The following is a 13,806-nucleotide window of genomic DNA, read 5'->3' on the forward strand; positions in this document are numbered from 1 at the left end:
TCCCTTTAAAAACAGGGTGGCACATGTTAAGGAGCTGAAACTCCTAAACCCTTCATCCAATTTTAATGTGGATACCCTCAAATGAAAGCTGAAAGTCTGAACTTCAACTGCATCTGAATTGTTTTGTTTAAAATTCATTGTGGTAATGTCTAGAACCAAAATTAGAAAAATGTTGTCTCTGTCCAAATATATATGGACCTAACTATTTCCAGGCACTTTACTGTTTATATACAATCATACTAGCCCTGTGTAAGATTCATTTTGGCATCTACATGTTATATATATATTTTCTCTATGTGAGCACTGCTTTACATGTGTAGACTCTAGTGTATTTTTGTTGATTATCATAAAATCTTTTGTGGGAAACTTTATTGATACTTCAAGTGCTCTCATTATTTTGGCCATCAATGCAGAGTATATATAAGGCACTGTTTTAACTCTAAGGCTATGTGCGCACGGTGCGGTTTATGCTGCGGATCCGCAGCGTTTCTGGCCCTGCGGGTCCGCAGCAGCTTTATATGCGTTGTACAGCACCATTGTTTTCAATGGTAAACTGCAAAACGCTGTGCACATGCTGTGGATTTTTCCGCGCAGATTTGCTGTGGGTTCTAATCCGCAGCATGTCAATTCTTTGTGCGGAATCCGCTGCGGTTTCACACCTTCTCCATTGTAGAGGTGTGAAACCTCAGGGCTAAACCGCAGGTCCTTTTGAGCTGCGGAGTTTTCCAAATCCGCGTGGGAAAAATCCGCAGCTTAAAAAATTACGTGTGCACATAGCCTATCTGCTGAGCAGGTCGTTATTTCTACACAGGTATTTTACTGTTATATTGTTCAGCACTTGCATATCTGCCCTATGCTCCTTTATAGTCTCTGTCTGTCACATCATAGCATATTTACATATGAACCTTGTAAGGCCTCTTTCACACATCAGGTTTTCGCCGTCAGGCGCGATCCGGCGCTTTTGACAGAAACCGGATCCGGCGAAATGCAATGCCGGATCCGGTTTCCCCCCATTGACTTGCATTTGCGCCGGATCGCGCCGGATGGCCATGCGTTTCATCCGGTTTTCGCCGGATCCGGCAATGTGTCGCGATCCGGCGTCTGGAAAAAATGGCTACTGTAACGTTTTTTTGTCTCCGGCGAAAAAGCCGGACGCGCCGGATCCGGCGCGTCCGGCTTTTTCACACAATGAAAGCCTATGAGCGCCGCAATGCGCCTGATCCGGCGAAAGCCGGATCCGGTGGCCGGATCCGGTTTTTTTGGTCTGAGCATGCTCAGTAGCTCTGCCCACTACAACCTGTCAAAGAAGGGCTGTAGGAACATGCTATATATAGTTTTCCAGTAGCCAATCCCGTTCGGAAGGCCACAAGGGTCAATTTTAAAAACCAGATCCGGCGTAATCCGTCGAAAAACGGATAGAAAAACGGATGAACCGGATGAGACGGATCCGGTTTTGTCTGTCAAGAACAAGACGGATCCGGCAGAAAACCGGATCCGGCACATCAGGTTTTACAAAACATTTGCCGGATCCGGCATTTCGGCACGACGCCGGATCGCGCCTGACGCCGAAAACCTGATGTGTGAAAGTAGCCTAAGTGTATATTGGACATATATCTCCTTTTAAATCTTTTTTTTATGTTTTGGATGTTTCATATCAATAAAGGCTATGTATTTTATGGCTTAAACTTCTCATGCCCAATATCACTGCTCCCATTCGCTTCCAAACTCCTGGAACAGCACATCCACGCTGAACTTTCCTCCCACCTATCATCGAACTTGCTCTTTGACAATCTGGTTTCCGCCCCATCACTCCATTGAGACAGCCCTGACCAAAATTACTAACGACCTACTTACAGCCAAATCAAATGGACAATACTCTATACTCCTGCTTCTAGACCTGTCCTCTGCATTCAACACAGTTGACCACTGCTTCCTACTACAGATCCTCTCCTTCTTCGGCATCAAAGGCCTTGCCCTATCCTGGATCTCCTCATACCTTTCCAACCATACATTCAGCGTCTCCCACACCACCTCCTCATCCCACCCTCTCTCTGTTGGAGTCTCCCAAGGCTGTTTTAGGACCCCTACTCTTCTGAATCTATACACTTGGTCTGGGGCAACTCATAAAGTCCCACGGATTCCAGTACCACCTTTATGCTGATGACACTCAGATCTACCTCTCTGGCCCAGATGTCACCTCTCTGCTGTCCAGAATCCCAGAATGTCTATCAGCCATAAACACCTCCTTCTCCTCTCGCTTCCTCAAGCTCAATTTGGACAAATCTGAACTCCTCATCTTTCCTCCATCTCACAGATCTTCCTTACCCGACCTAGCTATAACAATTAATGACATCACACTTTCCCCAGTCCCGGAAGTCCGCTGCCTCGTAGTAACCTTTGACTCTGCCCTGTCCTTCAAACCGCACATCCAAGCTCTTTCTACCTCCTGTCGCCTCCAACTCAAAAATATTTCCAGAATCTGTCCTTTCCTCAACCCTCAATCTACTAAAATGCTTGTGCATGCCTTCATCATTCCCGCCTCGACTACTGCAACATCCTTTTCTGTGGTCTCCCTGCTAACACCCTCGCACCTCTCCAGTCCATCCTTATCTCTGCTGCCCGACTAATTCATCTCTCTCCTCGCTACTCCTCCGCTTCTCCCCTCTGTAAATCTCTTCACTGGCTCCCATTTCCTCAGCGTATCCAGTTCAAATTACTAATACTGACCTACAAGGCCATCTTTAACCTGTCTCCCCCATATGTCTCTGAACTAATCTCCCGATACCTTCCCTCACGTATTCTCCGGTCCTCCCAAGACCTCTTTCTCTCCTCCACACTTATTCGCTCCTCACCCAACCGCCTCAAAGACTTCTCCCGAACTGCCCATATTCTCTGGAATTCTTTGCCCCAACAAGTCCGACTATCAACCACATTTGCATCCTTCAGACGGAACCTGAAAACCCACCTCTTCAAGAAAGCCTACAGCCTGCAATGACCCCGTTACCTCCTTCTCTCTCACCACTACCGGTAATATCACCTCAACCAACACCGGAACTGCTGCAACCCACCAACCTACTGTCTCCTTCCCCTACCATCCTGTAGCATGTAAGCCCGAAAGGGCAGGGTCTTCTCTCCCCTCTGTATCAGTCTGTGATTGTTAGCTTGTTTACTGTAAGTGATATCTGTAATTTGTATGTAACCCCTTCTCATGTACAGCACCATGGAATCAATGGTGCTATATAAATAAATAATAATAATAATGCGTCATTGGATGTTATATTTTTTATTGGTTGGCCTAGCAGTGTTGGGATCAGTCTGCTTTAGATTATAGTGATAGCCATCTTGGACATTCCACAATATTATCGGATATTGCAGAGCATCATATGATCTATGTGTTTCTAAGTTGAAGATTTTCCCTTTGTCGCTGAATAATTATATCTCGGCTTAGAAAGTCCCGTCCAACCATTACAATAGCTCCTTCATTAACACTGGGAGACGTAAATCTCCTTTTGTGCTCCCCAACCTGTGACTTGTCTGCTCTTATTACAGCCTGATATTCTGCACTTGGCATTCTTTCTAAGGCCATTCTACAAAGGGTTACTAACTGATTGTTTTGAATTTGCAAAGATTTTTTTCATCAACACAATGTCTTTTGTGTCTCAGGTATAACTTCACAATGTCGATCAGCTCGCATCTGTTCATCTCCCAAACAGAAAATTTGTAAAAGTGGGTCATGATTTGCTACAAGAAGCATTGGACCTATTTTGTGATGTATTTGGCCCTGGACTTCAAAAGTTGCCATGAATCCTTCTTCAAGTCGAGTTGTCTTTATTTTATTCTGCATACTGTAAAATAATAAATCTCCTCATATATTTCCCTTATTATCTCCAGTAATTGTATTATTACACAGGATTTTTTGATGTTACATCGGCTCATCTTCTCATTCAGGTCTCTACAATATCGGATCCTCTCAGTGAAGATCTTCTACATAAGAGAATTTTCCTGATTTACCCATCAAAAATGGATATGGACAGAGACAAGATGGCGGAGAGGATATTACACCTCACCCTAGAGATCCTCTTCCGGCTTACTGGAGAGGTGAGAGATTCTGATGACGTCACATTACATCATTCTTATCTATGGGAATAACAGATGGACAGAACTGGAGAGGTGAGGACTCTGGAAATGTCTGTAGTGAGATTTATTAATGTGTCTCTCCATAACCAGGATTACACAGTAGTGAAGACCTCCAGTGAGCGCTGTCAGGACCCTGTGCCTGAGGGATGGGAAAGACCCCTGAGCCCAATCACGGGGCCTCCACCTCACCCCCTGATACATGAGGACATCAATGACCAAAAGATCCTAGAACTTACCTACAAGATGATTGAACTGCTGACTGGAGAGGTGACACTGCTGGGAATGCTGGGACATTACACAGTAACGCTATGAAGGGATCGGGGGGATGACGGTATCATTGTATGTGTCAGGTTTCTATAAGGTGTCAGGATGTCGCTGTCTATTTCTCCATGGAAGAGTGGGAGTATTTAGAAGGACACAAAGATCTGTACAAAGATGTCATGATGGAGGTTCCCCAGCCCCTCACATCACCAGGTAATAGACAGGACTAAATACACATGGCCTATAATTATCTGTATGTAAAGAATGAATTCAGTCCCTGTATGTGTTTTCTCCAGATCTATCCAGTAAGAAGACAACACCAGAGAGATGTCCCCGTCCTCTTCTTCCACAGGACTGTAAACAAGAAGATCCCAATGTTCCTCAGGATCATCAGGTAGATGGAGAGAAGGTGTCATGAGCTCTCCCCTATGATGTGTAGACGGCTGTGAAGGTCTTGTGCTCAGTCTTGTTTTATCCACCAGTATTATATGTTTTATTCTTGTGTAATGAGAACGGTGGAGATGGCAGGATTAGAGCTGATCATAGATGGGACTTCTTCATCTGTCTGTGACTTCTACAATATTTGTTTCAGGGTGAAGATCTGACCCATATTAATACTACAGAGACATATGTGAGGAGTGATGAGCGGTGTAAAGAGGAGATTCCTACATATGACTACCCAGGTGAGTAGTAATGATGAACACACTTTTTCAGAAAACGATCGCCAGGCATAAATTTGGCACAAATATGGAACATTCGGATTCGTGATCGTAAACATGAGCAAAATTTGATAAAATATTAAAAAATTGGAAACATTTGATTGAAAAGTGCAGGAAAATGTGTTGCCACAAAAGTATTTTCAGCTCTTTTGTAACCATAATGGTGGTGTATCATGAGTGTGGGGCACGTGTTTGATGAGGACAGCGGGTTTACAGAGCTCAGAGGCGCGGCGTGCTTGTAAACAGTCATTTTTTTTTCTCCTAACTTTATGTGTGCACATTGTGGCTAACCAATCATGGCGCAGGAAACATCCACAATGTCCTGACCCAACGGCTTGTGTCATTAGCTGCTGAAATCACATGTCCCTCTGAATATCAACAGCGGCCATCTTGTTTTAGCGCCATTTTGACACTGTAAGGCTGATTTCACATTAGCGTTTTTAGCGCAGCGCATCGTGCACGTCCATGCGCACAATAGAACTAAGCTTTATTCCTGCCTAGCCGTGGAGGCTGGCACCCTAGTAAGACGATTTTGGCGCCCCCACTCAACGTATGCTTTCCCTCACTTCCCTATTTCACCCTAGCAAGAAAGGTGGGAAAACAATGTCCAAAAAGGGCAGAGGTGAAGTGAGCCTTGAAACTAGATGGGTACCCAATAGGTATAGCACAAACCAAAGTACATGACCATTTTCGTTTCACTGTAGATGGTACGGTTCATCAGGAGGTTGTACTCAAGTGGATGCTGGCTGCCATAGTAGATGATGACACGCCGCAGCCCCACACATGGTGGACTTAAATAACCACCATCAATTAGTTGGCCCCGATAAGCTCCGCCCACCCTATCGCGGGTAAATAGACCGGGTTACACATTATGCTGCAGACAGATGTCTCACCTCCCCCCATAAACGAGCGCTGCTTTTTTTCTCCTTAATTTCCGGTCACTCATACCGCCACGCTTCACCTCTGCCCTTTTTGGACATTGTTTTCCCACCTTTCTTGCTAGGGTGAAATAGGGGAGTGAGGGAAAGCCTACGTTGAGTGGGGGCGCCAAAATCGTCTTACTAGGGTGCCAACCTCCATGGCTAGGCAGGAATAAAGCTTAGTTCTATTGTAGGGTATCCTGTAGGCTAGGGTTTTTACCATATATACTCTCCAAAAGGTTTAAATGAATGCCTCTCTTATGCATGTTTCATTTGAGAAAATATATACCTTTTGTGTTTCAATGGAGTCCACAACGTGATAGGATATATGTGATTTAGACAGCATACTACATGCATGTTTTGTACATGCCCCTATTATGGCCTTTTTATTGGATTAATGCAAATGTGTTTTTTGCTTTGTTTGCTTTTTCTATGATATATTAATATATATGATACATTAAGCTGCTGCTTTATCCCCCAAGAAGGTGTAATATTGATTTTGCGCCTTGTGAGCGCTCTTCAGATCTCCCATTATTTGGATTAAATCATGTGATCCGTTTCTATTGTTGGTATGAGATCTCAATGAGGAAGTGAGCGCTGTTTGCGTGCCACTGTCTGGAGCGCAGGACATTTCCGGTGGAGTGGGCGGATGTGACATACGCTCCCATTATCTGGGAGCACAGGGTACTTCCTGGACGCCCGAGCCACGCTGATCTGAGCGTGGCAGTATGAGTGACCGGAAATGAAGGAGAAAAAAGCAGCGCTTGTTTATAGGGGGCAGAGCTTATCGGGGCCAACTAATTGATGGTGGTTATTTAAGTCCACCATGAGTGGGGCTGCGGCGTGTCATCATCTACTATGGCAGCCAGCATTCACTTGAGTACAACCTTCTGATGAACCGTACCATCTACGGGGAAACAAAAATGGTCATGTACTTTGGTTTGTGCTATACCTATTGGGTACCCATCTAGTTTCAAGGCTCACTTCACCTCTGCCCTTTTTGGACATTGTTTTCCCACCTTTCTTGCTAGGGTGAAATAGGGGAGTGAGGGAAAGCCTACGTTGAGTGGGGGCGCCAAAATCGTCTTACTAGGGTGCCAACCTCCACGGCTAGGCAGGAATAAAGCTTAGTTCTATTGTAGGGTATCCTGTAGGCTAGGGTTTTTATCCTATGGTATTTTTTATATACCAGTTTTTCACTGGGTTGGTGTGTTTTTTAAATTGAGATTAATAAATTTGAATTTTATAGGGAAATATATCTTCACTTATCCTGGGGTTGATAGACTCAGGACTACGGTTAGAATTCTCCTGTGTCCCCCAACACAGATTTAGTATCACTCCACTCAGGTCTTCCCCATCGGAGCAGGCTGCCCTGGAGACCAAAATCCGTGACCTATGCAGCAAAAAGGTCCTGACAGAAGTACCAGAGGCAGAAAGGGGCAGAGGTTTTCACTCCCCTCTATTCCTTGTCCGTAAACCAGACTGCTCCTTTAGGACTATAATCAATCTTAAAACCCTCAATGAGTTTCTGGTCATACGCCCGTTCAAGATGGAAATAATTCCACAAGAAAATTGTAGTTTGAAAACTGCTTTATGGTGGTGTTGGAGTTAAGCCGCCTACATATACCCATCCATGCAGCTCACCAGCAATTCCTTAGAGTGGTGTTTCATTTATATGGGTCAGTTCAGCATTTCCAATATGTTGCCCTTCCCTTTGGCATTGCAGTTGCCCCCGGGTATTCACTAAGGTTATAGCCGAGGTTATGGCCCATCTGCGTGAATCAGACATTCTGGTGGTCCCATACCTTGATTACTTCCTTATTATAGGAAAAACGTCTGAACATTGTTTGGAGCAATTACAAAAAGCAATGTCTGCCCTGGAGTGAGTAGGGTGGCTACTAAACATCAAGAAATCTCAGCTACAGCCCATGAGAGTTCAGCAATTCTTAGGCCTAATCTTAGATTCCCAGAATCAGGAATGCCGTCTGCCTCCTGAAAAATTAGTTTGCCTACACTATCAGGTTCTGAACACCTCCATTAACCCCACCATGTCCCTTAGGAAAGCCATGTCACTTTTCGTCTCTCTCTCGTCCTGTATCTCCGCGGTCCAGTGGGCCAAGTTTCATACAAGGAAACTACAGGGCGAGGTTTTATTGCATCAGAAAATTCTTGGAGGTTACCTAGGCCAGCTGACTTTTATCCCGAAACACTAGAAAATCCCTCGATTGTTGGCTAGAGGGAAATAATTTATCCAGAGGGGTGCCCTGGGAGAATAACATAACCTATATAGTCACCACGGACGCAAGCCCTTCCAGTTGGGGGGCTCATATGGGTGAGGTGTTAGTCCAGGGCCTATGGGAACAACATCAGGTAGAGATGTCTTTCAACCTGAAATAATTAACAGCAGTGGAACAGGCGGCTAAAAGACTCCTTGTGTATCTACAGGGTCATCACGTACGAGTGTTCTCTGACAATCAGGTCACGTGGCTTATATCAATCACCAAGGCGGGACTCGTTCCAGACCCCTGATGAATGTAGCGGAGTGTTTGTTCCAACTGGCAGAGCAGCATTTTCTGTCTCTAACAGCTCTACATATAAAAGGAACAGAAAACACAACAGCGGATTACTTAAGCCGCAATCTTCTAAAACATGGGGACTGGTCCCTAAAAACCTCCATCATCGACCAGATTGTGCAAAAGTGGGGTCAACCAGAGGTGAATCTCTTTGCCACCAGTGAGAACAGGAAAGTGAAGTAGTCTTGCTCACTAAATCCCAGAGAAGACCCTCTAGCAGTAGACGCTTTACTAATAAAGTGGGGCTTCAGGCTAGCATACGCCTTCCCTCCCCTGTCTCTACTATCCCTGGTGATGAGAAAAATCAGAAAAGACAGGGCGAAGATTATAGTGATCACTCCATTCTGGCCCAGGAGCGCATGGTTCTCATGCCTCAGGACTATGTCAGTGTTCAACCCTTGGGTCCTACCAGACGTCCCGGATCTCCTATTCCAGGGCCCAGTTTACCATCCCCAGGTGGCTGGCCTTCATCTGACGGCGTGGATTTTGATCGGTCACTGCTGAAGGATAGAGGTTTCTCCCCAGGCTTGATTAATACCCTGCTTTTAAGCAGGGAAGTTATTACTACCTAAATTTACGTCAGAATCTGGAAAATATTCCTACAGGACTCAGGGGTGGACAATCAGCTCTGATAATTCAGATTCTAGAATTCCTACAAAAAGGTCTGGACATGGGGCTTTCCACCAGTACCCTTAAAGTGCACGTGTCAGCCTTAGGGGCCCTTCTTAGCTGCAACATCGCCAGTAATTACTGGATCAGTAGGTTCATTAAGGTGGCGAGTAGATCCAGACCAGTAGTGAAAGATAGGTTCATGCCGTGGGATCTGAACCTAGTCCTCACGGCCATGACGGAGGCCCCGTTTGAACCTATTCCATCGGCCTCCATAAAAATCCTGTCCCTCAAAGTAGCCTTCCTGGTAGCACTGACGTCAGCTCGTAGAGTAAGTGACATCCAGGCGTTATCTAGGCTTCTTCCTTATACACCATTCAGGGATGATAGGGCAATACTTAGGCCTGATCCAGCATACTTGGCTAAGGTAGCTTCCAGTTTCCATAGGACGCAGGAAATAGTCCTTCCATCTTTCCTCCCTAATCCATTAAATGAGAAGGAAAAGAAACTACACACCCTAGATGTTAGGAGATGTCTCCTGGAATACCTAGCAGTTACTGATCCCTGGAAAAAGGATAATGCCTTGTTTGTCTCCTATCAAGGCGCTAGGAAGGGCCTTAGAGCATCAAAAAGCACTAGGTGGATTAGGGAGGCTATTTCGCTAGCATACACCTCGAAGGGCAGGTCAGCACCTGTAAAACTGAGGGCGCATTCCACTAGAGCCATGGCGACCTCGTGGGCGGAGAGATCGGAAGTCTCGATCGACCAAATATGTAAGGCAGCTACCTGGTCCTCTCCGAGCACGTTTTACAATCGTTATAGGCTAGACCTGGGTACTTCCTCAGACCCCTCCTTTGGTATAAGGGTGCTGCAGGCTGTAGTCCCTCCCTAACTAGTTATTACTCTCTAATTCTCTCAAGTGGGGCTGTCATGGACGCTCGAATAAAGTCTTAGTTACTCACCAGTTAACGGTATTTTTCGAAGTCCATGACAGCACCCGTAGATTCCCTCCCTTTCTTTAGTTCTTGGTGTGCACTCCTTCCTCTTATGATCCACATGTGGTAAAAAGTTAAGTAGTAATAGTATTGTACATAAATCATGCCCTTAACCTTTGTGGTCCTCTTGTGCTCTGTAAGGCAACTGATGAGTGGGAGAGGTGCCGCCCTATTGTATCTGTAGGTTTCCTGTTCCTGAAGGGCAGATACTCTCTCTCAGGTGGTGCTGGCATGGACTCGGAAAAATACTGTCAACCGGTGAGTAACTAAGACGTTTTGTTTTTGCCTTTACTGAGGTCCACAGACAAAGACAGCAAGGAACATTTCATACAAGTGTGTTGTGCACTACTTCTATTGTGCTCCATGCCCAAGTATAGCATTCTAAATCTTATTTTTTCACTAGCTAAATGTGAAACAGCATGCCATATCACACTTTGTCATTTAGTGCTGTGGTGACATTGTTCTGTGATTTGAGCTGTTGTGCATGAAGAAATATTTTTGAGGGCAATTGCTAGCGTGATTCACCATGCCTTGTTATTTAGTGGCGGTGAAATTCCACAGTGTGCATATTAATAACATTCATTTTTTTTTTATTCCCCTGCACGACAGCACACAGGACGTTGCCTCCCCATCCTAATTGGGGACAGGAAACCAGAGGATAAATAGCCCTCCCCTTCCTCTAATCCCCAGTGTTTTCCTGTCCCTAATCGGGATGAAGAGGTTTTGTGTGCTCCGTGGCTGGAGCCGGCAAATCCCGGAGTCCTACCTGGAAGCGGGGCAGCCGGGGTCGATCGTCCCGGACCTTCCTCCCCGGACGCTGCTCCTGCCGCCTGCGGAACCCGCACCATCCTCCGGCGCCTTGGCATTGCTGGATGGTTGTAGCCGGGCTGGGGGCCTCCCGTAGCTCCCCAGCCCAGGATCTGCTTCCCCCGCGCGCCGCATGCTCGCTTCTGAGCTACTGAACTACTTTCCGAGCTGGCAGAATATATAAGAATATATAACTACAGATCGAAGAATCCTAGACTCGGTCAGATGGGGAGTAAGAATAGAATTCTCCTTCAGCCTCCCTCAAAACCTGGAAGTAACACATATTCCTTCAACAAGACTTCAAAAAGTTCTGCATTCGGAACTCCAAAAAATGCTATCATTGGTGGAAATCTCACCAGTCACAGAACCGGAACAGGGTCAAGGCCACTACTCCCGGCTGTTCTTAGTGAAAAAGCCAAGTGGGAAATACCGGGCCATCCTCAATCTAAAGAAGCTGAACCAACATGTCCGGTACCAACGCTTCAAGATGGAATTGATAAAGACCACAATACCATTGATCGGAGAAGATTTTGCCATGGCAACCATAGATCTCCAAGAGACCTATTACCATGTACCCATCCATCCGTCTCATTGGCGATATCTAAGGTTCGCAGTCACCCTAGACGAAAATGTTCACCACTTCCAGTTCAGGGTTCTGCCCTTCGGCATATCATCAGCACCCCGAACATTTACAAAAATAATGGCAGAAGTGGTAGCATTCTCCAGAGGAAAGGACATATGTGTCGTCCCTTACCTAGATGACCTCCTGGTCATGGTTCCCTCCAACACCACTCTAAGAGAGCACCTGCAATCAGTCCTGCGGACCCTGCCATCCCTAGGCTGGATGGCAAATTGGGAAAAATCAGACCTGAATCCCTCAACCAGGAAGGTCTTTCTATTAATCCTCCTAGATTCCCAGAACCAAATATCCTTTCTTACGCCCACCAAGCAGGTAGGCGTAAGATCAAAGGTTCGGACTCTAAAAAGTCAAAAACCGGTGACTATAAGGTTTGCTATGTCAACATTGGGGTCAATGACGTCTTGCATCCAGGCGGTCCCCAGGGCTCAGGCCCACTCAAGGATACTTCAGAGATATATCCTATCCCGCTGGAACAAAGACCCAGAGACCCCCAAAACGAAAATCTCCCTACCCCAACACGTAAAGCTGTCTCTCAACTGGTGGCTCAATCAGGGAAAACTAGCAAAAGGGACACCCTGGATACAATACCCCATGACATCAATCACAACAGACACCAGCAAACGCGGTTGGGGAGCAGTATCACCGCAGGGAGTCTTCCAGGGATTCTGAGCCAAAGGCATGGAAAAACAATCATCCAATTACAGAGAACTGAGAGCAGTAGAAGAAGCCCTAAAGGCAGCGGAAGCATCAATCCAGGGAACCCATGTTTGGATTTACTCCGACAATATGACCACCGTGGCCAATCTACGTCATCAGGGCAGCACAAAATACGGGAGCCTGCAAAACGTTTCGGCACGGATATTTGGCTGGGAAGAACGCCATCTCCAGTCCCTATCAGCTCTCCATCTGAAAGGATCTGACAACGTCGAGGCAGACTTCCTAAGCAGGACAGACATAGATCTGGGAGGATGGAGCCTCAATATGAGAGCTTTCCACACCATAACCAAAAAATGGGGGTCTCCCAGAAGTAGACCAGTTTGCGAACCGAGAGAACGCCAAAACAAAGTAGTACTTCTCCATAGGTCCAAACGAAAAACATTCAAGGGTGGATGTCTTCGCTCACCTATGGAACTTCGGACTGGCATACGTCTTTTCACCAATTCCCTTAATTCCAAAAACTCTGCAAAAGGTCAGGACAGACTGGGTCAAAACTATCCTGATCACCCCTCTCTGGCCAAAAAGTAGCTGGTTCGGAGCCCTAAGACTAATGAACTCAGAGGGTCCTCTGATCCTACCTTTGGACCACAACTTTCTACATCAAGGTCCCATCCGTCACCCGGCTCCCCACAGCTTAAGCATTGCAGCCTGGCTTCTGAAACCACAATCCTGAAAGCCAGAGGCCTCTCAGATGCAGTTATATCCACCCTGCAAAAGAGTAGGAAACCAATCGCTAACGCCATACACACCAAAATATGGAAAACTTTCTCTGCATGGTATGGATCCACTCCCATTGATCCCTTACACCCAGACTTAGCAAATATCCTAGATTTCCTACAAGACGGCTTATCCAAGGGACTAAAACCAAGTACCTTGAGGGTCCAAGTATCAGCCCTAAGTTCCTACTTCGACCAAAACCTAGCAGAGCATCGATGGATCAGGAGATTTATGTCAGCAGCATCCAGAATCCGTCCAAACAAATCCAACATGGTCCCAGCTTGGGACTTGAATATAGTATTAAAGGGTCTAACAAGCCCTCCATTTGAACCTATCGAACAGACCCAGATAGATAAACTATGCTGGAAAATGGCACTACTCGTAACCCTTACAACGGCAAGAAGGGTGGGCAAAATTCAGGCTCTGTCCATCAGAGAGCCTTTTCTAAGAATTCTGGACGATAGATTAATTTTCCAGCTAGACCCTTCCTTTGTGCCAAAAGTGTCTTCGGATTTCCACAGGTCCCAGGAAATAATACTGTCCTCCTTCTGACAACCCGAAGGATGAGAGGGAAGTGAGATTCCATTCTCTGGATGTCCGACGATCAGTCCTGGCCTATTTGGAAGAAACAAAACTCTGGAGGAAAGATGATCAGTATCTTTTTTTTTTTTTAAATTCTTTATTTTCAAGTTTCAATTACACCATAAGACA

General features: G+C 45.8%; 2 protein-coding genes across 2 annotated transcripts in view; both read left to right on the forward strand.

The window, feature by feature from the left end:
- LOC141059300 (uncharacterized) overlaps positions 1–13,806 on the forward strand; it is a 370,224-nt gene that overhangs the window by 175,994 nt on the left and 180,424 nt on the right. The window lies entirely within an intron of this gene.
- Positions 1–13,806, forward strand: part of LOC141059331 (uncharacterized) — a 55,260-nt gene that overhangs the window by 16,113 nt on the left and 25,341 nt on the right. Inside the window, exons 2-6 of the mRNA XM_073555659.1 lie at positions 3,949–4,098; positions 4,228–4,404; positions 4,488–4,611; positions 4,695–4,792; positions 4,991–5,081. Of these exons, the coding sequence (XP_073411760.1) occupies positions 3,949–4,098; positions 4,228–4,404; positions 4,488–4,611; positions 4,695–4,792; positions 4,991–5,081 (640 nt within the window). The remainder of the gene's footprint in view (positions 1–3,948; positions 4,099–4,227; positions 4,405–4,487; positions 4,612–4,694; positions 4,793–4,990; positions 5,082–13,806) is intronic.

This window comes from Dendrobates tinctorius, unplaced genomic scaffold, assembly GCF_039654945.1.
Source record: "Dendrobates tinctorius isolate UK_male_01 unplaced genomic scaffold, ASM3965494v1 ptg000226l, whole genome shotgun sequence".
Lineage (NCBI taxonomy): Eukaryota > Metazoa > Chordata > Amphibia > Anura > Dendrobatidae > Dendrobates > Dendrobates tinctorius.